At 40.4% G+C, this 26,698-nt stretch overlaps 2 protein-coding genes across 5 annotated transcripts in view; one reads left to right on the forward strand and one right to left on the reverse strand.

Annotated features, from left to right (window-relative positions):
• LOC307144596 (arf-GAP with Rho-GAP domain, ANK repeat and PH domain-containing protein 1) overlaps window positions 1–21,779 on the forward strand; it is a 34,087-nt gene extending 12,308 nt beyond the window's left edge. For 2 of the 4 annotated variants that reach the window (XM_079847070.1, XM_079847071.1), the window contains exons 7-23: window positions 1,539–1,599; window positions 1,686–1,806; window positions 1,968–2,125; window positions 3,633–3,739; window positions 3,812–4,097; window positions 6,685–6,867; window positions 6,957–7,131; window positions 7,686–7,730; window positions 7,864–7,981; window positions 12,112–12,211; window positions 12,303–12,495; window positions 12,575–12,620; window positions 15,200–15,351; window positions 16,436–16,645; window positions 19,444–19,549; window positions 20,446–20,593; window positions 20,683–21,779. In XM_079847070.1, the coding sequence (XP_079703196.1) occupies window positions 1,539–1,599; window positions 1,686–1,806; window positions 1,968–2,125; window positions 3,633–3,739; window positions 3,812–4,097; window positions 6,685–6,867; window positions 6,957–7,131; window positions 7,686–7,730; window positions 7,864–7,981; window positions 12,112–12,211; window positions 12,303–12,495; window positions 12,575–12,620; window positions 15,200–15,351; window positions 16,436–16,645; window positions 19,444–19,549; window positions 20,446–20,593; window positions 20,683–20,739 (2,266 nt within the window). In that variant the 3' untranslated portion in view covers window positions 20,740–21,779. Of the gene's footprint in view, window positions 1–1,538; window positions 1,600–1,685; window positions 1,807–1,967; window positions 2,126–3,632; window positions 3,740–3,811; window positions 4,098–6,684; window positions 6,868–6,956; window positions 7,132–7,685; window positions 7,731–7,863; window positions 7,982–12,111; window positions 12,212–12,302; window positions 12,496–12,574; window positions 12,621–15,199; window positions 15,352–16,435; window positions 16,646–19,443; window positions 19,550–20,445; window positions 20,594–20,666 lie in introns of all 4 variants that reach the window. The other 2 variants (XM_079847073.1, XM_079847072.1) reach the window with 2 other exon arrangements.
• The window catches only part of ik (IK cytokine), a 30,444-nt gene continuing 24,520 nt past the window's right edge, over window positions 20,775–26,698 (reverse strand). Inside the window, exons 14-20 of the mRNA XM_079847089.1 lie at window positions 26,614–26,680; window positions 25,241–25,321; window positions 23,020–23,077; window positions 22,854–22,942; window positions 22,666–22,774; window positions 22,528–22,562; window positions 20,775–21,257 (exon numbers count right to left, since the gene is read on the reverse strand). Of these exons, the coding sequence (XP_079703215.1) occupies window positions 21,230–21,257; window positions 22,528–22,562; window positions 22,666–22,774; window positions 22,854–22,942; window positions 23,020–23,077; window positions 25,241–25,321; window positions 26,614–26,680 (467 nt within the window). The 3' untranslated portion in view covers window positions 20,775–21,229. The remainder of the gene's footprint in view (window positions 21,258–22,527; window positions 22,563–22,665; window positions 22,775–22,853; window positions 22,943–23,019; window positions 23,078–25,240; window positions 25,322–26,613; window positions 26,681–26,698) is intronic.

Raw genomic sequence — 26,698 nt, forward strand, 5'->3', positions numbered from 1 at the left:
GTCACTATCATAACAAGGTAATACAATGTGTAATCAAGCGTTTTATATTTAATATGAGGGAAATAGGCTACACATGCCGTGGACGTGACACAAAAAATCTTTAACTTTTAGGTGGCAAAATTTTTTTTTTTAATTCTGTGAATTACACAGCAAACCAAAGTAATACTACCCACCGGATGAAGAAGGGTTGGCTCTCCACAGAACATAACATATTCATTTTATTTTATTTTTCATGTTCGCATTTATGAGGAAAAAACAATGTTACGGACGGACCGCTCTGAAAGTGGCACTAAACGACTGTTTAAAACTTTCACTGAGACCTCAAACAGAAAGCACAAAGCCTTTCTTTAAAATTAATTTTGTTTTGTATTAATTGTATCTTAATTTTAATCAATGTTTCATCAACCAATTGCCTGGATGATTTAATAAATAAGAAGTAAATATAGTAGGCCTATATAGACAATAGATAATCATGACACGGACGCGCCGGCGAGTGAACTGGACTCTCGTCTCATAAATGAACTGAAACTCAGCGTATAAGGGAGCCTACTTGCCTGACAGACCTGATAAATATATCTATAAGCTTGGAAGGTCTTCTTTTAAACAGAACAATTCAAAACGAAAGAAAACAGACCGCTGCTTGTGTAATCCGTATGAAATGTGCATTTCTCTCTGGCGCGTTCAACTACTGCGAAGATTGCGAGGATAGCATCGTCAACTTCATCTATGCAGGGCACTGACACAGAAAACACTTGTTTATTAATAAACAATTAAATTGTCTCCTTGCTATATTTTACATATTCATAATCATTACTTTTGCCGGTTCTTTGTGACAGCTTTTAGGTGCTTTATTGGCAGCACCACCCTTACATGAACGTGTCACCACCGCGTCACCACCGAAAACAGGAAATTTTTTTCAATCCCTGTTTTGGCAGGGGAAAAACTGATCAGAAAATGTAACGAAACGTTGTAGAAATGTAGTGGAGTAGAAAGTATAATAATTGCTGCAAAATGTAACGAAGTAAAAGTCAAAAGTATGCACTATTGATTCTACTTAAGTAAAGTAGGCCTACAGAAACGAAGTATTTGTACTTCGTTACATTCCACCACTGCTGATTAACAGTACTGTATGTCCTAATACCTGTTGATACTACAACAATGCAAATATGCTCTTAACCTTGCAGTTTTTCACATATCATGTAAGACTCAATTTCTCCATTTCTTTGCACAAAACTCTCCAGAAAATGCCATTTGATAGTTTATTTTTCAAAAAAAATTCACGGGGGGGGGCATACCCCTGGACCCCCCTAGGAAGAGCCCCCCCACATAATAAATCCCAATTTAGCCCCTGTCCGAGAGGATAAACTGGTGTGAACAGTTCCATAGGAACATAAAACATTTGTGCTCAACATTTGCATTTGGTGTGAAAGTGCCTTTTGGACACCCATTGATTATAAGATTGCAGTGAGGAAACAGAAAGAGAAAGTTTTTTGTTCAAATTCGTGTTAAATTTAGCAAATGCCAACTTTGTTTTGCAGGCACAATGTTCTATGGACGACTCTAGATGGGCATCTCATGTCATTGTGGAAAAAACGCACAGTGAGTTGTTTCATAATAAATACTGAATAAATCAGTTTTTGCCTCTACCTATTTGCCAATATAACCACATTTTCAATGTGCTCCAGGACAAGTTCACAGAATATGTGTTTCACGTAACAAGCATCACCAACATACGGAAGCAGGATCAGGGACACTTCTCCATCGCTTTACAGAAGAAGCAGTTTGAATTCATGGCTCATAGTGAGGGTAAGCTGTATTATGGAGAACTGGAAACTCTGGGCGTAGAGAAGTGAAACATGCCATTTCCTAAATCTGAGAGTCAGTGTTTGATTCACAGTGTTAATATTAGCATCTAGTGACTGCAGGTCATTGCGTTCAGCTCTATCTTGTGAATGTGTTTGTTGCAGCTGTGCAGGAGAGCTGGTTAGTGTCTCTCTACGCCACTCGAGGGAGGGAACCGGTCACTACACCCAAACAACACGGACCGCTGATCATGAAAGACCCGAGGAAAAAGGTGTACACTGCTATCTGTGGATACACCCTTTGGATTTACAGCAGCAAAGAGGTGTGGAAAATTGCTTATAATGTGAAACTTTCAAGAAGAATTTAATAGTAAATTATCCCTTAATACTCATCTTTGGTCTCCAAAATGGCATATTTAAGTGACGTCAGAAACACCAGCGATTTCAAAGCGTGTTTTTGAGACTGTCTTTGGTTCACTGCAGTTTAAGGAGAAAATGGTGTCGACTTGTGAATTTACACATGGTTTGTCTTAAAGCACATTAAAAACACCACATAGACATATACACAACATTTAAAGGCTGGATTTTCACCACAGGGGGACTTTAAGAGATAAGAGATGATAAGAGTGGAGAACTTGGTCTTACAGCTGTTACTAAGCCAGAGTGTTTGTAGCTCAGAGCTCACTATCTGTACTGGCACCTTGACACCTGGCATTGACATGCTTATCCGGATAGTAGAATCCAGATATGAAAGTAAATAGCGTTTATCCTCATTCCAACGCAACTTTAGTGCCGTGGGAAAGAGAGCTGATCACACTTATAAAATGCAAATCACAACATGAGAGTTTGCATAAACTAAAAATTTCTGTCATTTTACAAAAGATAAAAGCATTCACAGATCGTTCTGTCATTGTAATCTATATTGTCCCTCTCTTTACGTAGCGGCTCAAAACTAAAAGAAAACACAGGAAATGAGTTTTAAAAGCACACACACACACACACACACACACACACACACAAAAATCTCATAAAATAATTAGCCAATTAAATCAACAATATCCAATATTTTATGTGTACATAATCTACAGGCTCAGTCTATCAAAGTGACGTTTATAATTATTTGAAGCATAACCTCATTACATATTACTGTGCATCTGAATCCGGATTCCGAAAATAAGACAAACCGCTCATCATAAACTGATGAAATAACGACTAGAAATCATTTCAAATGAATTGTCCCCCTGTAGTCAATAATTATATCCCTTAAAACTCATCTTTGATCACCAAAATTACATATTTAAACATTTTTAACTTTAAAACAGGTTGAATGTAACTCGGTACCCTTGCCTCATTTAGTATACGTGGTTCTATGAATATGCAAATGAGTCCCGCCTCCACTCACTCACTCAGCTCAGAGATCCACTGGTTGACGATCACACGTTGATCTGATTGGTTACAAGGTAGTTTGTGACGTCAGAAACACCAGCGATTTCAAAGCGTGTTTTTGAGACTGTCTTTGGTTCACTGCAGTTTTAAGGAGGAAATACTCAGCAATGCTGTCGACTTATGAATTTACACATGGTTTGTCTTAAAGCATATTAAAAACACCACACAGACACATAAACAACATTAAAAACTTGATTTTCACCACAGGGGGGCTTTAATAACATGAAGCAACAACGGTCTGGTTAAAAGTGTGTTGAGACTATGAGCAAAGTAAAGTTATTATTTAAATGTTTTATACTGTTTGTTAAACTTAAACAAAGCCAGACTGTGATATATAGTTGTTGACACGGGAAGTTTGCAAATTGAACTTTTTTTAATTAACAGGACTTCAATATAGGTCTTGGCATGATGTTTGTGTCTATGAATATAGCATCTGTGAAGTCGACAGGGCGTCACAGCTTCACTCTCATCACTCCATACAGGACCTTTAAGTGAGTCTTCCATTGCAATGTTTTTTTGTGTTACCTCTACACACTTTGTTGACTGTGGGTTGGTTTGTCCAGTTTCTCCGCAGACTCCACGAAGGAGGCGTCCATGTGGCTGGAGAATCTGAACGACGTGATCCGCAGCGCTCTGTCCTACAGCGAGGTGGCTCATCGACTGTGGTCGAGTCCCTGTAATAAAGTGTGCGCTGACTGTGGTGCCGCCAACCCAGAGTGGGCTTCAGTGAACCTGCTGGTGGTCATCTGTGAGGCCTGTGCTGGCGCACATCGATCCATGGGCAGCAACCGGTCCAAAGTGCGAGGTCTGAAACTAGATAACAAGGTTTGGACGGAGCCTTTAATTCAGGTGAGGTTTGTCATGTTGCAACAACAAAACGCATCAGCATGTCTTTATGACATTATATGACCGGTTTTATTTCCTCCTCATTTCACAGTGCTCTGAAAAGTTATTTTTGCCCATACCTCCATGCAGAAATCCTTTAAACTTTGTGATTTTGGGTGGGTTTCTTGCATACACAACCCACTTCAGTTTTCCCTATAGCATTTCAGTTGGATTACGATCTGAATTTTTGACTTCCACGCGTCAGATGTCTTGCTTCGAAACGTGAAAATGTTAGCAAGATAAGTTGATAGAAAGTTGTCTTGCTTCTAGACAACTGTCTAGAACTATCAACTTATCTTGCTAACACTTTCACTTAACTTCCGTCCAGTGATAATTTGGAAAGAATACGCGATGGAAGCCTAATGTTATTATAGCAATGAATGCACCTTTAATTGCTTGGAAATGGGCAATTAAAAGCCACACAGAACAATTTTTTTTTTTCATTCCATTGCACTACTTTTCCATCATTTTTAATGTAAACAACACCCTAAAAATAAAAAAAATAACTTCTTATTTAAAAATAACTTTTAAAAAACGCATCTGTATGAATGACCCCTAACTGACTGAAAGATGAACAGGAGATTCTTATTACGCTGTCATTTAAGCAGACAGTTTGCCTCGTACATTCAGTTTAACAGCATTAACAAGCCAAAGAGGGCAAGGTTTCAACTGAACTATGCATATGCGTTTTAAACACTTACATTATTTTCTTCATCCATGCAATAAATGCACATTCTTAAATGAGCGAGGGTCTATCTAATTTCAACTTGGTATAATTCAAAAATCAAATCAGAGCTGTGTATTAATATTTACAAGTAAATATGAAGATGCATATTCTCGAAGATACAACTCCTCGTAATTTCCACCTTGATTGCACGCAAACATTTGCCCGTTTTCGTGTGTTTGTCATCCTCTGCATTTCTGCCACAGACTGAAGCGCGTGAGTAGCCTATGAAACACGCCGCGCCGTTATATTCAGTTAATAAAGGAAAAAGATGTTATGGTGTTATTGTGACTGTTTGGGGCATTATATAGCCATTCATTAAACCTTTCAACACAGAACCCACCTCATGTTGCTCAATCAATGCACAAATCGTAAAAACAGATCAACACTATCTGTTCCTAAATTCTGTTTGGATGGGTCAGCCCAACCCTGACCATGCCTTGAACCGGTCCCGGTTATTGGTATTGGTCTGTCTATGAATTAGCCTTAAGGCATCTTGTGCTCTTCTCTCGGGTTGAATTTGGTGGGATAGCTCGGTCAGAACAGACTGTCAAACCTTTTTCTTCTCAGGGGCTTTGGCAGCTCTTTTGATTTTGGCATTATGGATGATTGAGGTTTATATAAGGTGTGGCCTTTTTCTTTCATTCTACTAATTTGCACTTGATTCCAGAATATAGCATATATAATAAATGTAACCATCTTGGAGCTCGTAGTTGGTCTGTCTAGAAAGGTTTATATGGTGTTGTTAAAAATCTGTTTTTCTGTTGAGAAGGTGAATAGTAGTATACTTACATTCTCTGATGTTACTTCAACTTTTGGATTTAGAAATTTGCAAAAACAATATGTATCAGAAAAAGTAAAAAAAACTTTTTAATAATGTTCAAATTAATGTAGTATCATTTTTTTGTTTAAAGTCCCCTTGTACTAAATAATTGTATCCCTTAAAACTCCTCTTTGATCACCAAAATTACCAAAATGTTCCTTAAAAAAAAAAAAAAATGTCATGCCTTAAAATAGCTTGAATGTATCTACACCCTTGCCTCATTTAGTATGCATGGTTCTATGAATATGCAAATAAGACCGCCTCCTCTCACTCACTCACTCAGCTCAGAGATCCACTCGGCCAACTTACTGAGGTAAATGCTGCACAATGATATCGCTCTTTACAACATCGGACACATGACAGTAATTAATGTGATTAGCCTTTTGCTTGACTGTTATCAAACAGCAAATAATGTATTGCTAATGTTACACAAACCATGTTCCTGTTCGCATCTCAGAGTCTAACAATCATCAGAAAAACTTTGAACAACTCAGAACGTCAGTGGAGAAAGGCATATAGTTCATCATAACATCGTAATATACATCATACACCCACTATATTGCTAAATCTACCCGGTTTTTCACATCAACAGAAAAATATAACCTGGCTTCTCTTGAGACTCCCCTGCTAGTTCGCTGTTAATGATATGCCAAAGCCTGCCGGCACGTTGATCTGATTGGTTACAAGGTAGTTTGTGACGTCAGAAACACCAGCGATTTCAAAGCGTGTTTTTGAGACTGTCTTTGGTTCACTGCAGTTTTAAGGAGGAAATACTCAGCAATGCTGTCGACTTATGAATTTACACATGGTTTGTCTTAAAGCATATTAAAAACACCACATAGACATATAAACAACATTAAAAACTTGATTTTCACAACAGGGGGGCTTTAACAATAACATCTAATCAATCAATAAATTTGATTGATTGATTGATTGAACGATCTAAAAATGTGATTTTAGTTTAATAGTCTTTTAACAGTAGATGCAAATGTTTTGTTTCTCAGTTGTTTATGCTGTATGGCAATAAAGCTGCCAACAGTGTGTGGGCTCACAACATCCCTCCGGCGGAGCAGATCGGACCTGATGTCTCACCAGATCAGAAGGCGGAATTTATTCTTGCCAAGTACCGTAAAGGACTTTACCGCAAAGCTCACCCGCTCGCTGCAAGCCAGAAACTGCTTGACCAGGTCAGAAATCTGATCACGGCACCCTGCAATCTTATTAGTTTCAGACCTATCTCACATTGACCACTGCATTATGTTCTGGTGCTCTTCAGAGGTTGCGTGAGGTGGTGTGTGGTCCTGATGTAGAGGAGACTCTGTCTCTGCTGTGCTCCGGGGCAAGAGTTTCATTCAGCGCCACAGATCCCGAGCTTCACTCCGCCATCAGTGTGGCAGAGAGTTCTGGACAGGCACTGCAGACTGAACTACTCCGACATAATGAGTTTGTGGGTTAGTGGAGTCCTGATCAGGGCGAATTAAACTCCTAGTCTATCAGAGAGTGTTTGTTAACCACCTAACAGTTTTCCATGACTCATTTTAACCCTTTTTTTGAAGATGGTACATTTTAAAACCATTCAGGCTGTGGAATTAAACATTTCATCAAATTTACCTTTCATAAAACCCAAATAATTTATTTAAGTTATTGTGTATGTCAACTCGTATTTTTATACAGAGAAACATTCAAGTGGTAAATCATGACTCCCCATTTCAATTTAAAATCTATAGGAATAATACTTTATTTAGATTGTTACTAATAATAATCTCTAAAGGTGCTAATTGTGCTGTTCCTTAAAATTAATTCTACAATACAAAATTCTTATGATCTTTAGAATAAATATATTTGCAAAAAAATAATAATTATTATTATTGATCTTAAAGTGTAACTTGGACATGTTTTAGTTAAACTGACTCTCTTGTTCATTATCTAACATATGTGTAATATTCTTAGTTTTTTTTTTCTACGAAAAGGATGTTTTTAATTCATGTTGCTCTTTTTTTTAAAGAGGCACCTGACTTTGAGCAAACAAACCATTCAGAGGAACAGATGGGTAAGAATGCAGTACACTTTTAGATTATTGTATTGAGAGTGAGATACATTTTACCAATGCAAAATCAGTTTTATGAAGCCACTTTGATTAAAGTAATGACGCTGTGGTTTTTCTCTGATTTCCACATGTGTAGAAGAACTCCACGGAAAGCTGGATGAGGAACGTTTCTTGTTCTCACAGGAGAATGAGTCTGCTGCCTGTGATGTGCTGGATTTGACAGAGGTCATTTCAGTGTTTGACTGCTCTGCAGGGTAAGCTCATGCCACAATATTTATTAGTTTGTGTGAAAGGATATATGACTTAATTTACTGTCTACAAGTGAGGACAGCATTAATTCAGGTGTGCTTGATAGCCACGCATTCAACACAGGTTTATTCATATGATAATATTTGTAGACTCATTGTGTGTAATAGAGTCGTGCTCGTTTATCTACACGTTACATCCACAACCTGAATCGAGTCAAACTTGTTTTAATGAACAAGGAGAATACTCAGGAAAAAAACAACAAGGAAACTACACATTAACATAAACAAGACTGAACAAAGAGCTGAGAGGGCTTAAATACATAGACGAGGTAATTAACTGGAACAGAAACAGGTGAGTGATAAATTGGAAACCATGGAAACTGATAATGACCAGGAACACAGGCAAAACGGGAATAGGTAAAACGAAACCAAAACATACCCCTGGTATTAGTCCCCCCTTCCGGAAGGTGCGTCCTCGCCTTAACGAGTCCAACTAAGGGGGACTAATGCCAGGAGGAGAATCAGGGGCTTGCGAAGGGTAGGACACAGGAGGATATGATGGTGGGAGAAACCAGGGTGGCGATGGTGGTAGGAGGAGATGGGTGAGAACCGAGAGCACAGCCAGGATGAAGGCCCATGACAGAGTCGAGGGAGGGATGAGCCATGGTGGAGACCAGGCGGAACCAGGGGGACGACAGACTGAGACGGAGCCGATGGAGGTGGAGACTTAGGGGGAGCCGAAGAGCAGATGGATCTGGAAGCCGAGAGCCGCAGTGGCGAGCCCTCGTGGAGACCTCGGCGGGGCCTGGCAAAGCCAAAGGGGTGGAGTGACGAAACGCAGCTGAAAACCCAGAAGTCTGTGGCGTAAGCAGAGTGACGACTGACCCTGGTGGAGCCCGGTGAAGCCGTAAGGATGACGGCCCTAGGTGGAGCCAATGGAGGGAGGAGCCAAGGTGGAGTGACGGGCTCGACAGCTGGAGGCGGAGCAAGGGGATCCCCTTGCCAAGGTGGAGCTGGAGACTGGAAGACCCGAGGCAGATCCACGCAGTAGAGTGGAGTCACAGACAGGCAGATGAGGGACTGAAGGGAACCAGCGGAGGCAGGACCATAGGATTGGCTATCTTGAGTTTAGGCGGCAGGAGAGGGAGGCTGTGTGGGACCAGTGGAGACTTGGAGCTGGACAGGACCAGTGGAGACGGAGACTTGTTGTTGGGTGGGACCAGCAGGGATTGGATGGGAGACTCTGGGAAATATCCTCTTCAACTTCCTCAAAATAATTCCCAGAGGCCAGGGGTGCTTCTCATTTCTTATTTGTGCATCCTCGTTTCCTTTCCTCTCGTCTCAGCTCCAGCCCCTGTAGGATGCGAGGGAAGGCTGCAATGAAAGAAAATGAGGATGGAGGAGTCGAAGGAAATCTTATTTGTGTATTGGAATATTCTTGATCACTCAAGCGTCACCTCAAAGGGTCATCAGCTGTGCTCAAAGGATCTGCCCTTATGTTGTTAAAGTTGGATATTTAAGAAATTAATAAATAATAAAGATAAATTAAGATGCACTGTTGATAAATGTGTGATATATGGTTTATTTAAATAATAATATAAAAATAAAGAATAATTAAAAATTGTTGTGACAGATATGACGGGGCGGAGAATTTATACGTGCGTCAGGATTCTCGACAAGAAAGACTTTCCGCATATGATACACCTGTGCATCCTCACTCATCATAACTCCTCTGGAAGCCTCCTCGTTCCTCACCTCCTCAAATTAGAGAATTGAGATGTCCTTCAAGATGGCTGAGTTTGAACGGGTCAAGGGCTGGAGGACAGAGGGGCGAGGAGACAAGGAAGCATTAATTTGAGTATTGAAAAGCACCTCATGTGTAGCTCTCCCTCAACAGCGGGAGTGTGGGTGGGGCTTCCCTCCATGTCCTCGTACTCCACTAGCACACCCACTGGGACGAGTGTTGCCGGCTCACACACCTGGTCAGACGATCCATCAGGCTCTGGGGCGATGATGTGCCCCGGCATCATTCGTCTGTTAGCAGCGTGGGAGGCGGCAAGCTGGGCTCTGGGGCTGGAGTGGGGCTGGTGATGTCCTCCTCAACCAGGCAGATGGTGACGGAGACCCTGAAGTTCACCAGCATCCACTCCACAAACATGGTGAAATCAGGAGGTCCCCGAGGACCATCACCGGGCAGGCGTGCCTTGGATCGCTCTCTGAGCTGTGCATTAAACGATATGAATGCACTCTCATGAGGCTCCGCGTCGGGCGTTTTTTTGCCTCCACGAGCGTAGCTGTGCATTAAAATTGTTTAATGCACAGCTATCCGTGGATTATCCCTTACTCATTATCTGCAAGTAGTTTTTTATGATTTTACGTACATTACAAAGTGTGCATTAAATACAATTAAGCTTGTTTCTTTTTCACAAGTGAATAGTGTTGTCCAATGTGCTGACTTCGGTACCAAGTCAGTACTGATATTTAAAAATGTGACGATGCCAGCATTTTGAGCGCTGTTGAACATATTCTTAAACACCTTTGATTGGCCATTGTGTTCACGTGCTCAACATGTACACTTACCTAAAGGATTATTAGGAACACCTGTTCAATTTCTCATTAATGCAATTATCTAATCAACCAATCACATGGCAGTTGCTTCAATGCATTTAGGGGTGTGGTCCTGGTCAAGACAATCTCCTGAACTCCAAACTGAATGTCAGAATGGGAAAGAAAGGTGATTTAAGCAATTTTGAGCGTGGCATGGTTGTTGGTGCCAGACGGGCCGGTCTGAGTATTTCACAATCTGCTCAGTTACTGGGATTTTCACGCACAACCATTTCTAGGGTTTACAAAGAATGGTGTGAAAAGGGAAAAACATCCAGTATGCGGCAGTCCTGTGGGCGAAAATGCCTTGTTGATGCTAGAGGTCAGAGGAGAATGGGCCAACTGATTCAAGCTGATAGAAGAGCAACTTTGACTGAAATAACCACTCGTTACAACCGAGGTATGCAGCAAAGCATTTGTGAAGCCACAACACGCACAACCTTGAGGCGGATGGGCTACAACAGCAGAAGACCCCACCGGGTACCACTCATCTCCACTACAAATAGGAAAAAGAGGCTACAATTTGCATAAGCTCACCAAAATTGGACAGTTGAAGACTGGAAAAATGTTGCCTGGTCTGATGAGTCTCGATTTCTGTTGAGACATTCAGATGGTGGAGTCAGAATTTGGCGTAAACAGAATGAGAACATGGATCCATCATGCCTTGTTACCACTGTGCAGGCTGGTGGTGGTGGTGTAATGGTGTGGGGGATGTTTTCTTGGCACACTTTAGGCCCCTTAGTGCCAATTGGGCATCGTTTAAATGCCACGGCCTACCTGAGCATTGTTTCTGACCATGTCCATCCCTTTATGACCACCATGTACCCATCCTCTGATGGCTACTTCCAGCAGGATAATGCACCATGTCACAAAGCTCGAATCATTTCAAATTGGTTTCTTGAACATGACAATGAGTTCACTGTACTAAAATGGCCCCCACAGTCACCAGATCTCAACCCAATAGAGCATCTTTGGGATGTGGTGGAAGCTTCATGCCCTGGATGTGCATCCCACAAATCTCCATCAACTGCAAGATGCTATCCTATCAATATGGGCCAACATTTCTAAAGAATGCTTTCAGCACCTTGTTGAATCAAAGCCACGTAGAATTAAGGCAGTTCTGAAGGCGAAAGGGGGTCAAACACAGTATTAGTATGGTGTTCCTAATAATCCTTTAGGTGAGTGTATGTCTCTGATTGGCTACAATGATCAACGCTTCAAAAACATTTAGTCTTCTCCGAGCGCTCACACAGATATACACGGGAGCATTTGAAAGCGGGCATCTATCAGCGGATCCCTACTATATCCACTGATAGACACCTGGTGCCTTCAGCTGTGATTAACTGTGGCCAAGTCTCAGTTGTGCTGGTATTCAGAACAACAGCCCACTTACTTGAATTATATTGTTTAAATATGCTGTTATATTTAGTCAGTAATGAATTGTTAATAATCCAGAACCATTCTTTGGAGGTTCTCTTATTTATATTTTTCTTATTCCGCAGAGAAGAGTAATTTCCTTTTGTCTTTTATAGGCAAACCCATGAGTTTGAGGTGTTAACTTTGACAGACAGACTGACTTGCTCGGCAGACGAACGAAACGCCCTCCTTGGTCACATGTTGCATATCATGAAGGTAATGTGGTTAACAATCTATTTCCTAGTGGATACAAATGTGTCAGTATCAGTACAGCAGTGCCTGAAGAGAGCGTCCTGCATGTGTGTAGATTGTGCTTGCGGGAGCAGTGGTGGATGACGATCTGTTGGGAGTGTTTGCCGTGTCGAGAGCGTGTCTTCGGGAGGGTGCCGCTCTACAGTGTGCTGAGGTCTGGTGCACACTTCAGGGCGGAGAGATGACCATACACACGAAGCAGCACGGCTCCAGAGACACAGTGATTCTGGGCGCTCAAACAGGCTGCCGTCAGTATCACACCCCCCTTCCATAAGTTTATCAAATACTGTCTTAATAATGTCATTAAAAAATGTTTCTTCTTTGTAGATCTGCAGCGCTCCGAGAAATGCATCCTGCTGGAGTTTGCTGAAAGGTCAGTGACAGGCACTAATGGACCGTGTCTCAAGACCTATGCTGCGTTCCAGTCCACTTTTAGACACGCACTTGCGAACTTCCCTAAGCACTTCCCCTCGGGGGAATCCCTGCCGCCATTTTGAAGTGCGTTCCACTTCGTGAAGTGGACGAGGGAAGTTTATATGGACAGACCCTCGTTCCCTCGATTTTGACAGAGGGAGCGAGTCTACTTCAAATGTACACTTCAGGCACCTATATGTCCCGCAATGCAGTACGATTGTGACGTCACCACAGATCTCGTCTAATCACCATCACAACAGACAACTCTATGATATATTAATTATATATTGTTTTATTTAAAACAACCGAAACACACATATAAACATTTGGATGCTGCATTAAACAAATTCTTAAAGGAAAAAAAATGTAAATAATAAATCAACTCCATGGCTGATTCCAAGTGATCAAGGGCTGAGGACGTTCCAGTTCAGCCCATTGCAGTTTCCGCCAGTAGGGGGCACTCGTGCAACGTAAGCAATGACGTACATCCGAGTGAACGAGACGGAGGGAAGTTAGCGAGTGAAGGGCATGACAATTTTGGACTGGAACTCAGCACTAGTGAGCTGCGTACATGGGCAGCATCGCAGGCACCAGTAGCACCCCTGGCTGTATAACAAATACACACATTGCGTACCCTAACATCACCAGCATTTCGGCTAAAAAAGCACAATGGTCAAAGATGACAGTCAGTGTTATTCAAATGGCGGACCGTTTGGTCCCATCCAGATTAAATCTATAGATTAAAGTGAGCAGCGCGTAAAAACAACAAATGTTTAATGCATAACGATTCTACAAGAAGGTGACTATTAAAACTGAATATTTGGCCATTATACTGTAAGTGCGTACAGCATTTTTTGGGTTTCGACGTATATCAGCAGTGTTGGGGAATGTGCCGTTACTCCCTTAAAAAGTAATTACTTTACTGACTAACGGTTTGAGGGAGTGGTTACGCGTTTTCAACCAAAGCCGTCACGCTGGCGTCATCAGAGAAGAAACGCCATTCCAGACCGGAAGTAACTTTTCAGATTTTGATTAAAGATTACCACGGCAAACAATTTGTTTCTGTGTATTAACTTGCACGTATTAATTGTTCACCTCTAGACTAGTAATGTGCGCTAACAAAGTAAATAGGGTCAATTTTGATTTCATTTCGACTTTAAGAAAAGTAATGCATTGTTACTTTTACATTATTTCTCACCTGGACTGAGCTTGTTTGTTTTTAATTACCAAAAACTTATATTTTGGGGAAAATGTATAGGCCCATTCACACCAAAATTTAAATAAGGCTGAAGGAAATGCAAATTAAGGCCTATACAGTAGAGGGCGCTCAACAGCTCAGATAACTTTAGATGGAAATAACTTAACTCTGCTGTAAAGCCGAAACAATCTCTGTTACCTTAAATTATACGCTTATCTCTGTAAAGCTGCTTTGGAACAATCTACATTGTTAAAAGCGCTATATAAATGAAGATGACTTGATAAACCTTTTTAGCTGTGCTGCCGTTCTGAATTACAGAAGAATAGGGAGAGAAGAAAGTTCAACACTTCAAAAATGGAAAAAAACAACAACTCTAAAGTAATTTTTGCTTATGGTTTAACTGAATCATCGATGGTCAGCAGCAGCAAGTACATTGGTCAATAAAGTAAGATTAAATGCATAAAAATATTTGTTAAATTTAAAGGGATGATGAACTGAGAAATCACATTTTCCTTGAGCTTTTGACATATAAGAGGTCATCATACTATAAGAATATCCTGTAAGTTTCAGAACTGAAAACTTCCTTGTTAGTCCAATAAAAGCTTTTATTGACACCAGGCACAGCAAACATAGTGAGGATCTTTGACGTCAAAGGGTATCAAACCCCGCCTCAGCAGAAGATCAACGCCTACTTCAACACTGCCGGTTTAGCCCCGCCCACCGATTTGCGCATTACATGAAACTCATTATAATATGCAAAACTGTTATCCAATCATAGCAGTGGGCGTTTACTTCCAAGTCTTCAATGCGGCACGCCCATAAAAAACGAGCGTTTCAGGAGCCAGGCTCAAAACCAGGGGAGAAAATAGCCTATTACTTATTCATTTTGATGTTTTCGAATGTAAAAACCAAGCGAACGTCATAAGTTGACCTCAGACAACAATATAAAACAATTAAAAAAGCCAGTTCATGACCCCTTCCCCTTTAACATATTTCATTATTGGAGGTTTGTGTAGTGTTCTGATTTTGCATTTCACTGATTGTATTCATATTGAGGAATACTGAATGTGTTTTTGAGCAAGTGAAGATGAGTAAATGCTCACATTTAGACTTCAGTAACCATCATGTTCACACACAACGCCTCTGTCAGTCAATAAATGGGAAAACAAAGTAACTTTCTTGAAAAAGTATCTTGCATTATTTTTAACTTTACAACAAAATATCTATTACTTTACTAGTTATTTAAAGTAATCTGATTACGTAACTCAAGGTTCCTGTAATGCGTTATCCCCATCACTGTATATCAGTATGCCTCGTAAAGCACTGTGTTTCTCCTGCAGGACGTTACACATGCAGTTTGATCTGGAGCTCAGCTGTGTGAAGTGGTATGAGCTCGTGAAGAGGGCCGTGAGATCGACGACAGACGGACGGCAGCGAGCGGGATCTGTGCCGTGTGCTGTAGACCGGTGTATAGCTCACATCACACAGTACGGTGAGTGACGGACTGGAGTTAGGCTGGTTATGAGTTTCAAGATGAAATAGTGCAGATGTAAATGAAGGGATGAGAACAGCACTGTATACATGCAGCTTCAGTTTGGCTAGTTTAACAATATACTGAAGCTCAGGTGCCTCAGGTTAGCTCTTGTGAAATAAGTCTGCTTAATTGCATTGAATATGTACTTTTAGTGTACTTCAATTCAAATATATTTTTTAAAATCTGTACATGCAGACAATATGAATTAAATAAAAGCTCACTTAAGTGCATTTAGAGTAGACTAAGAAACACTTTTAAAAAGTATGCTTTGTTGTAATGTTAAATTAAAAGTTTTACTTTCTACATTTTAAATCATTGTTTTAATAATCTTTTGTTGTGCTTAAAGTCCCCCTGTAGTAAAAAAAAAGTAATTATTATTAGTTATTAAAAAATAATATTATCACCAAAATGACATTTACAGTTTTTTCCTTGGGAAAAAAAGAAATTATTCATGCCTTGAAATATCTTGAATGTAACTCTACACCCTTTCCTCATTTAGTATACGCGCTTCTATGAATATGCAAATGAGCCCCGCCTCCACTCACTCACTCAGCTCAGAGATCACCACTGGGGGACTTTAAATACATGACATACAGGTTTCAGTATTAAAGTATATTTTAGGTTACAATAAATGCGTGTCAGTACATTCACCAGTACACTTATTTCAAATACAATTGAAGTAATTATGAATTTACATATGAAGATGCGCTAAAGTTCTTCTTATTTGGATCAAAAAGCACTCTTAAGTTCAATTAATTGTATTTAATATAAGTAAATTAAATTATTTAAATGCAAAAAACATGCAGTTAAGTCTCTGAAAACATCAAAAGTATATTCTTTTACATTACATCCTTAAGCACTCTTTTCTGATAGAAAGTTAGAATTGGTGTTTCATGTCATAGCTGGTGCTATATTGACCAATCAGCATCCAGGACCACATTTTAAAGCTTGACGTATATCCTGAAAGCTTTCATTTTTTGAAAACCATCAAAAGAGAATCTTTCAAAGCCAGATTTGAAAAGAGTTGTGCTGTTTGTTTCAGGGTTAAAGGTCGAGGGCTTGTATCGGCGCTGTGGCATCGCTCCTCAGATCAGTAAGCTGGTCGATGCCCTGCGTGTTTCTCCTAGAGGAACTGTTCTGGAATCAGACGAGCTCTCCGTCCTAGATGTTTCAGGAGCACTAAAGCAGATCCTACGGCAGGAGATTGAGCTCATACCGAACACACTCAAACCGCACTGGCTGAAAGCTGCAGGTACGTCTGCTCTGCGCTGTAACAAACACAGCTTTCACAGTGCACATCAAAATCATCATTTCACTGGTTTAAAATGAGTTTAATGCTGAATGTTAAGTGGCGTTCATGAGTTACCGAAGTGTCCAAACCAACAAGGCAAGTTATTTTGTACATTAGCATTCTTTTAGTCTCCTTAATTCAAGTATGTTTTACCTGTGTTGATCTTTCGAACACCCATCAAAGCAGTTTTACCCAGTCTAGATGTTTGATGAGATGAGGAAGATCCCTTGGAATACAGCAGACTCAACAGGGAGCATCTTCTGGCATATTCTCTGCACTGCCTCAAATGTGTAATGCAATGTGTTGATGGGATGTTGGACGCCATTGTTAGCATCAAGGCAAAGATCATGATTAGGTCCAGTTCAGAGGGCCTCATTTATAACCGCTGCGTTCACACAGAACAGGCCCTGTGAGAGCCGTACGCCACTCCCCACGCTTATGTTATGATTTATACAAACAAAACTGAGGGGAAAATGTGCGCACCTGCAAGCAAACTCTGACCCATGTGTACGAACATTTAGGAGACGGAGCAGTTTAGCGACACCGATGGTGATCTGAGGGACCGATGGAGGAAAACCACTTTAAATCTTCATTAAGTCCTAATCATTAATACAGTGCATGTTCACAATAACAGTTTAAATACATAAAATATTGAATAAACACACTTAGATTAAACATGTCACTCTCATTAATGGAGTTAAGCACTTAAATTACATCAAATCATTACCGAGACGTTACAACATTTTCCGATTCGGTAACATTTTATAATAACTGTACGCTATTAATCATTAGTTAAGCATTAGTAAACCGTTAATTCATCATTTATAAAGCATTAATATACATTAATAAGCAGTTTATAAATAGAGCTATAAATACTGTATTCTTGATTTAAAAGCATATCTATAATGTGTTTAATAATTGTATTTTCATACTTTATTAATGATCAATTTATCATTTCTAAATGAAGTATTGCATTATTTACAAACCAGTTATTTAGGAGTTGTCAGTGGTTCATAAGATCCCTTAGAAGTGTAAGTAAATGATTAATAAAGTATTTAAATGTACATTCATACATCTTATTATTCAGACCTATAGTAATAGTTACTTAGTGTGTTAATCAATGGTTTATTAACATGTATTTCTACTGTAATTTAGAGTTAATTCAGGTAGTTATAAAGCATTTAGTAGTGGTCAGTTAACTGTGTTTGTGAGCTCATCTAAAGTGAGGACTAGTTATGCCTTGTAAAGCATTTATAAAGGAGATTTAAAGGCTGTTAAATATTTTTATGTTCTGTATGACTGTGTTGTGTTTGTTTCCTTTTTCTGTTTAGAAGAAAACTGAGTCTTTACATCTTTATAAATGATTTACAAAGCATAACTTGTCCTCACTTTAGATGAGCTCACAAACATAGTTCACTGACCACTACTAAATGCTTTATAACTACCTGCATTTACTACATTTACTTACACTTTCTAAGTGATCTTATGAATCAATGACAACACCTTAATAACTGGTTTGTAAATAATGCAATACTTCATTTAAAAATGATAAAGTGATCATTAATAAATTATGAAAATACAATTATTAAACACATTATAGATACGCTTATAAATCAAGATTAAAGCATTTATAGCTGTATTTATAAACTGCTTATTAATGCTTTATAAATGATGAATTAACTGTTTACTAATGCTTAACTAATGATAAATAGTGTGCAGTTATTATAAAGTGTTACCTTAGATGCGAATAAATATAAATATTTGTAGTGGATGCGCTGCTTTTGAACACTTTTCCTGTGGCATGCTGTGCTTTAATGTTTTAACGACAGCGAGGATTGATTAGCGCGTGATAATAGCAGAACAGAAATATTTCCACACAAATAGTGATCAATAATGCACAATAAGGCCGATCTGTTTCCATAAAAAATATAAAGCAATTAAAATACTATTTGGCCAGTGGAAAAGATTGAGAAAAACTCTCTCTGAAATGTATGTTATACTATTTGATTTATTTATTCAAAAACAAGGCAAGGATACGCACATCCGTATCTCAGATTTTCCTAATGTCTTGTACCGTTAAACATTGTATTGCATGGATAAATATGCAAATGATATGCAGATGAGGTTCTGCATAGTAAAACGAGGCGCTGTAAGCTCCACATATGGTTATTTCGCATGTGCACACAATCTTCCGCTGACTTTTAAAGGGAATTTTGTGCAGGTTCTGGCGTACGCACGGCTTTATAAGTCTGAATATTTTTTACTGTACGCCATTTTTGGCTTTCGGCCGCACATACACCTTTATTAAGGATCTTACGCACAGTTTTATAAATGAGACCCCCGGAGTTTATCAGATAACAGTGAAAAACATGTACCAATCTGCAACCCAACATACCTTCTTCAATTCAAGTCACATTCATTTTCAGACGAATGAACCATTTAGCAAACAATGTATAGAGGAATGGCCTCAGATCTCGTTCATCATCCTCATTATACATTATAGGAGACGTTTCAGAGCTGTTATCTTGGCAAAGGGAGGTTACACAAAGTATTAAATGAATTAATTTAAATTCAGAAAAAGCAAAAAATTTTAGATTTTAGAGAAGATTTTAGGTTAGATTTTTGTGAATATTTTGAAGGAAAGACTTGAGAAATTGCAAAAACAAATTTTCACAGTCAGTTTTGCTCATATTTGTGGAGTCCACTGTAAATATAAAGACTGATTATACTGTATTGATTGATAATGTATTGATCCACAGCTCTGTCAGATGAAAAACTCAGACTGCAGACGTACCGCAAACTGCTCAAACGGCTTCATCCGGACAACCATGCAACACTGGCCGCTCTGTGTGGACACCTGCACATGTATGATATCAAACTCAATAGCTCATATCAATTTATAGTTATCAATCCTGAATATGTAATTGTAAACATACATTTTATAAATCTGAATATATGTCTGTCAGCTTGGGTATATTGATCAACAGACTTGTTTTCTATTTTACATTAAAACAGAAGCCATGCTTCATCTATATAATTCATTTTTATGCTGCGTCATGCTAAAATGCTTTCAACATTTTCATCAAATGTATCATTTAAAAAAAAAATTAGTAATATCACATTGACCCCAGGTATTCTTGGATGTGAAGGGGGGAAAAACAAACTAAATGAAAAGCATTTTAGCATAAGGCTACAACATGAAATTGTGGTAAAAAAATTAAATGAAGGGGTCTGAATACTTCCACTGTGTAATATTGCAGAAACGTCTGAAATGTTGTGCAGTGAACAGAGGGTCTTTTTGTGAATCTACCCGAGGCAAACTTTTGTTTAAAAGCATAATTAGACTGGAAACGCCACTTTTAAGTTTGACTGTATTTTTGTTTTAGGTTAAATGCCTTTTGCTATGATAGCATCAAAAATCGCTATTTTTAAAACACTATCATAGTCGTGCCCCATTCAAAAGGCAATTTGACCGAAAACGAAAATACGGTCAATCTTAAAAGTGGCGTTTCCATTCTAATTATGCTTTTAAATTAAAGTTTGACTCAGGTAGATTCACAAAAAGACCCTAGGTTGCATTTTGGCGAGAGTTACCCTTTAAGGGAAACTGATATAGGTTGATATTGATGGATTGAGCACCATTTGAATGGAGAGGACCTTATGCTTTGAATTAGACAGTATCGGTGACTGATGCATTGTAAGTGTACTTTTTGGGCATTCAAGACCGAGTTGTTCTGCATCATGTCTTTCTCTGCTCTCAGGGTGCAGAAGCACAGTCAGGTGAACCGCATGACGGCACATAATCTGGCAGTGATATTTGTGGTCACGTTGTTCCAGGAGTTTGCCATGAACACAGGCATGGTGCAACTTACCCGAGAGCTGATCATGCTCCACATGCAGATCTTCACGGTGAGCATGAGCACACTCACACTATAATACATCTCATTGTGTCAATGACCATGTAATCTGACATTGTGTGCAGAATCACACGGACACAGATGGAGAAATCATCACTGCATTGTGAAGAGCTCCCCGGTTCTCCTGGAGTCTCGTGAAGGAGTGAGTTCGACATCAGGACAGGAGACTGAGCCACAGAGTGTATTAAGCTTTATTGTAGCTCAGAATTACACAATACATTTGTATAAGTGAATAAATGCGCTAAAAAAAAGTGCATTTAAACAGTGTGTTTGTTTCCAGAGGGGCAAAGCTGAACCCTTAGCTATACATTGGGCTTGTCCACGTGAATGTTGGGAATAAAACTGTCAACATTCAAGTCTTATAAGATGGGATAATAAGCATTTAGTTTCTAGAAGCTCTGGCATCACAGTTAACACTGCATCTATTTCCTAAACACTCTTCCTTAACTTTGACAAAACAACACTGGATGAATATTAAAAATCAGAAATATGATAACATCCTTTCTCTACCAATGTATTTGGTTGTATGAAAATAAACAAAAACAGCACAAATGGACAACAATTAATTTACTGTTACACGTGTGCATCATATACATGCAGCTGGAAAGATTTCTTCACTCCTGAAGCTTTAATATTTGGGCCGTTTTACGTCCACCCTGTACGATAGAAGAGGAAACAAATCATAAACATACACTGCAAAGTAACACATTTTGATCTGATCATAACATGACTACACACTAGAAAACCCAATTCCCATTGGCTGCTCAAATCTCATTTCTTTTCTGAGGTCATTTACATGAGCTTTAGCCCATATCAGACCTGCATTTGGTTTTTTTAAATAAATGTGGTTCAAAACCCGGTTTTACTCGGAGCAAATAACTCTCATAGTTATTGGAGCCTTACATTACATACAGTTTTGTATGAATCGTGCATTAGTTTGAACGTTAATCGAAGTAGATAACTAAAAAATATACTGCAACATAAATAAAAAATGCAGAGTGATGTGCCATTGACCCTTAAGAAGCTTTATCCGCTTCACGAGTATGATTAAAATAATTTCTAATTACAATAGGCTACTTTTGTACACGTTTGATTTATCTATTAAAACTTTTGCCATTTTGCCTGCTTGACTGTTTCCTTTTTTAATTACATGATATCATTAAATTTTTTGCATTGCTAATCTTTGTTTCAAGTGTCGATATATATCTGCCCTTTCCTTCCAAAGATGCAAATTTATGGCATAAAACATTTGCGAATCAGCTTTCCATCCCGTGTGTTCAAGAGAACAAAATCATCACTTCCTGGGAAATTGGCACAAAATATCAGTAATAAAAACGGAAGTTGCTCTTTTTCCCTCCATCATAAACGAGTGTCTCAGAGCGTCAGACGAAACTCAGTAAACGCTGTCGTGTTCTCTAGCGTTCGGATGCTGGTGTTCGGGAACACACTCGTGTGAGACGCTTCTGGAGGGAGTTAAACCAAATCATTCTGATCACACACTTTCAGAAACACCAAACCAACATTAGAGATGCTGCGACGCCATTGGTCCACTGGCTACTCCAGTTATCCAATCACAGCTGACGATGAGGCAAAGTTTTTGTTGCGCATTGAGGGATTTATTCTGCAAACGTGTTTCCATCATAGTTTATGTAAACGTCTTATCGGATAAAAAATAAAATCATTGGCCTCAATTGAGCGCATACATTTTTTTATGCGATATCCCAAAATTCACATAAAAATAGGTGGATTGGAACATGACTAAATTTTGGAGGAAAAAGAGAAATACATACATATCTGATTTCATTTCAAATATGAGTGGCCCACATGTTGAAAATTCCAATACTTTTGCTGTTCACATCCAGTTTTTTAGGATTTTTTTTGACTGAAAAGAAAAGAAAAGAAAAGAGAAAAGCCAACAACACTCACCCATCTGCCTCCATCTTCTTTCTCTTCTCAATGATCTGAAATAAACACAGACAGTGTGAACATGTAGCAGGATTCATCATCATCACACCATATGGGGGGTTCAGCGCTTACACAGCGCTTACACATTCACAAACTCACAGCACTGATTTTCTTCCACTGTCGGTCTAACTCGGCCTTCTCGTTGGTTTCTTTAAAGCGACGAGTCTTTCGGCCCTCGGACATTTTGATGCCGTACTGGAAGGCAGCCCTGCAAACACACCACCATCATCATCAGAGTGAACACACAACCTCACATGGCCGAACAGAGAAAACAGAGGCTGTGTTACTTTGGCAGCGCCTCCTTGTTGTTCATGTAGTCGCTGTACTCCTCTTGAGTGTCAAAGTCCCAGCGGCCCAGAGGACCCTTCTTATTACCCTGCAAACACACACACTCATGAACACGCCTGACCAGAGACACTCGGACACATTACAACTCATCAAACTCATTCATGCCTGGTCCATCTTGCTGTAGTCCACTTCTTCATCGCTGTCCACAGCCAGGTCATCCATCCTGCAAGACAAAGCAGCATCAACATCATCATCTCTGAAGGAGGAGTTCACTTCAGAGTTATAATCTCCTGATCATCTACTCTCCCCCACTTAAGATAATCATGTCTTTCTTTCTTCAGTAGAAAAGAAATGAAGGTTTTTGAGGAAAACATTGCAGGATTTTTCTCCATATAGTGACTTCAATGGGGTCCAACCATACTTTGAAGTAAAAACAATATGGACGACGCCCCTTCGCTCTCTTCCATTGGTGAGAAGTGAAGCCACCAGTGTCCCGATATGGCGCTGACATCTTGGGCTTGAGTCTGCGCAGTAGCGATCTCGGGGCCAGACCCGCGCAGTGGCGATCTCGGGGCCAGACCCGCGCAGTGGCGATCTCGGGACCCGCGCAGTGGCGATCTCGGGACCAGACCCGCGCAGTGGCGATCTCGGGGCCAGACCCGCGCAGTGGCGATCTCGGGACCAGACCCGCGCAGTGGCGATCTCGGGACCAGACCCGCGCAGTGGCGATCTCGGGACCAGACCGGCGCAGTGGCGATCTCGGGACCAGACCCGCGCAGTGGCGATCTCGGGGCCAGACCCGCGCAGTGGCGATCTCGGGGCCAGACCCGCGCAGTGGCGATCTCGGGGCCAGACCCGCGCAGTGGCGATCTCGGGACCAGACCCGTGCAGTGGCGATCTCGGGGCCAGACCCGCGCAGTGGCGATCTCGGGGCCAGACCCGCGCAGTGGCGATCTCGGGGCCAGACCCGCGCAGTGGCGATCTCGGGGCCAGACCCGCGCAGTAGCGATCTCGGTAGCGATCTCGGGACCCGACCTGCGCAGTAGCGATCTCGGGACCAGACCCGTGCAGTGGCGATCTCGGGGCCAGACCCGCGCAGTGGCGATCTCGGGGCCAGACCCGCGCAGTAGCGATCTCGGTAGCGATCTCGGGACCCGACCTGCGCAGTAGCGATCTCGGGACCAGACCCGCGCAGTGGCGATCTCGGGGCCAGACCCGCGCAGTCGCGATCTCGGGACCAGACCCGTGCAGTGGCGATCTCGGGACCCGACCTGCGCAGTAGCGATCTCGGGACCAGACCCGCGCAGTGGCGATCTCGGGGCCAGACCCGCGCAGTCGCGATCTCGGGACCAGACCCGCGCAGTCGTGAGCAGGAAGTAAAGCCGCGAAATCAAGGCCCCGCCCTCACTCTCGGTGTGAAATAATTAATTATAGAAATTTAGATATTAAATTTAAAGCTCCAATCTCCTCAGTCCTCCGAGATCCCGAAAAAAAGTCTGTTGTTGCTTCAGTGACTACTTCGCTCAGAGAACCTGTCAATCACAGCTGTCAATCATGACGTCACTCCACCGTTTTTATAGCATCAAATAACTAACTAAAAACAAACTTATTTTAAAACACTTGAATTTACATCAGCATGATAACAACTACAGCAAATGACAGAAACCACCTCTGGAAAAAAGGTATTTGAAGTGTAATTAATTGTTTAGTTGGTCTCAAGTCCCGTTGAATAACACGGGGAGGCGGGGCTTATGACCTATACTAGGACCAGTCACCGGGGGGGCGATCGAGACGTTTTGGCTTCACTTTTCAGGGCTTGTGCGGCACGCTTGGGTCCAACGGGTCAAAGGTCCAGATGTGAGTTTCAGTGCAGCTTCAAAGTCTCGACACGATCCAGCCGAGGAATAAGAGTCTTATCTAGACAAACCAGCGGACATTTATAACAAAAACACTTATATACTTCTTAACCACAAATGCTTGTCTTAAACACTGGGTCGGTACTTCCACGCGTGACCTTTCAACCGGATTACATTATGCAGAGCTAGTGCTAGACGAGCATTTGTGGTTAAAAAGTAGATTAATGCTTATTCTTTCTTTTCTTTATTTATAAAATGTCCGCTGGTTTGTCTGGTTAAGACTCTTATTCCTCGGCTGGATCGTGTCGAGACTTTGAAGCTGCACTGAAACTCACATCTGGACCTTCGACCCGTTGGACCCCATTGAAGTCACTATATGGAGAAACATCCTGGAGTGTTTTCCTCAAAAACCTTCATTTCTTTTCCACTGAAGAAAGAAAGACATGAACATCTTGGATGACGTAAACGATTCTGAAGTGAGCTCCTCCTGTCAGTGTGTCACGAGAGAAGAGATGAAGGCAGGAACTCACGTGGCAGGGTAGCATTCGGCGTAACTGTTCGACATCCCGAAGAAATCTCCCAGATGCTTCTTCTCTTCACGTCTGCTTCCAGTGCTCACAGTTAAAGAAGCAAACTACAAACTCAACACTGCAGTGCGAGGCATCATGTTACTCGACAACACTTTCAAATCATACACACGAATGCATCAATTATGTACGATATTCATGTCTACGCACAAACCATGATAAAGAATATTGAAACATTTTTTAGATCTAAGCATAACTGGAAAAATGCATCTTCATTAACCTTTATGTAATGTTTCTAATGAAACCAATTACTGAAAACACAGATATCTTATTATTTATTATCCAGCCAATTGCTGGGCTGTCTTAGAGACCAATTAACCATTACATAAAATGCAGTATATTAAATCATTTCTGCACATTATTGCTAATAACAAGAACATTGAGTGCTGTATAAGTGCAGAACCTGAATCTGATTGCCAAGTTCTCATTCATGCAAGTGTCAGTGATTGGCTACAATGATCAATACTAAGTCCCAATTGGCCTACTTATACTACGCCCTAAAAGTATGTGTAGCAGAAGAGTAGGCGAGCTTTAATGCATACTTCATCATTATGTGCATCCTGTCACCATTTAAACTGATCTGTCAATCATCTCGTCACAGTTAAAATCCTCCACATTAAATCTAATTTAATTTCCTACCATTTCGGAGAGAAAAGTTGAATGTTAATGTCGCGTTTGCATAATGATGCCTTTAAAAGTTAATGACTAGATGTAGTCAGATGAAATATAACCTGGATAACATTGAATAAAATATCTTAGATACTGATTATTAATCCCTCAATCCCTTTATCTAAACCTCTCTATTTATCCATCTGACTCACACGTCCGCCATTTTTGTAGTATTTTAACACTTTTTATTCATGTTTGTAGTTCTAATGGAATCCTCGTCCAACACTCAATGGGTTGTGGGTAATATTAGCCGTTAGATAGAGTCCGAAGTGCAGATCTGTGCTCAAACAGGAAAAAGTGGACCATCCGGGTATCTTTGTAACACTTTTCAACACACTATGATTCGGGACACACTAATTCTATTTTCGAATACTATTTAGATCTCGTTTGAGACGCAGCAGTCGTTATTTTGAAGCTTTGATGCAACAGGAGAATTTCTAAATATGGCCATGTGAAGGTTAAAGTAAGGTACTGTACTGAGTTATATCCATGAGGAGTCCTATTCTTTATGAAACAAGATTTTTTTGGCTTTAGGTCTCAAAAAATTCCGACCGGATTTCAAGTAGCCGTTTCATCATTCGGGACACAACTCTGATGGTATCGCTCTATACACAAAGAGCAACAGTGAATTGACTCGTGAAGGATATGCTTCCGGACCGACTCCAGCAAACTTCTCATTGATTAACTTGATCTGGTCCTTCACAGAGCTTGGACCTGCAAGACAACATCACA

The sequence above is a fragment of the Squalius cephalus genome (genome assembly GCF_949319135.1).
Source record: "Squalius cephalus genome assembly, chromosome: 17".
In the NCBI taxonomy this organism is placed as follows: domain Eukaryota; kingdom Metazoa; phylum Chordata; class Actinopteri; order Cypriniformes; family Leuciscidae; genus Squalius; species Squalius cephalus.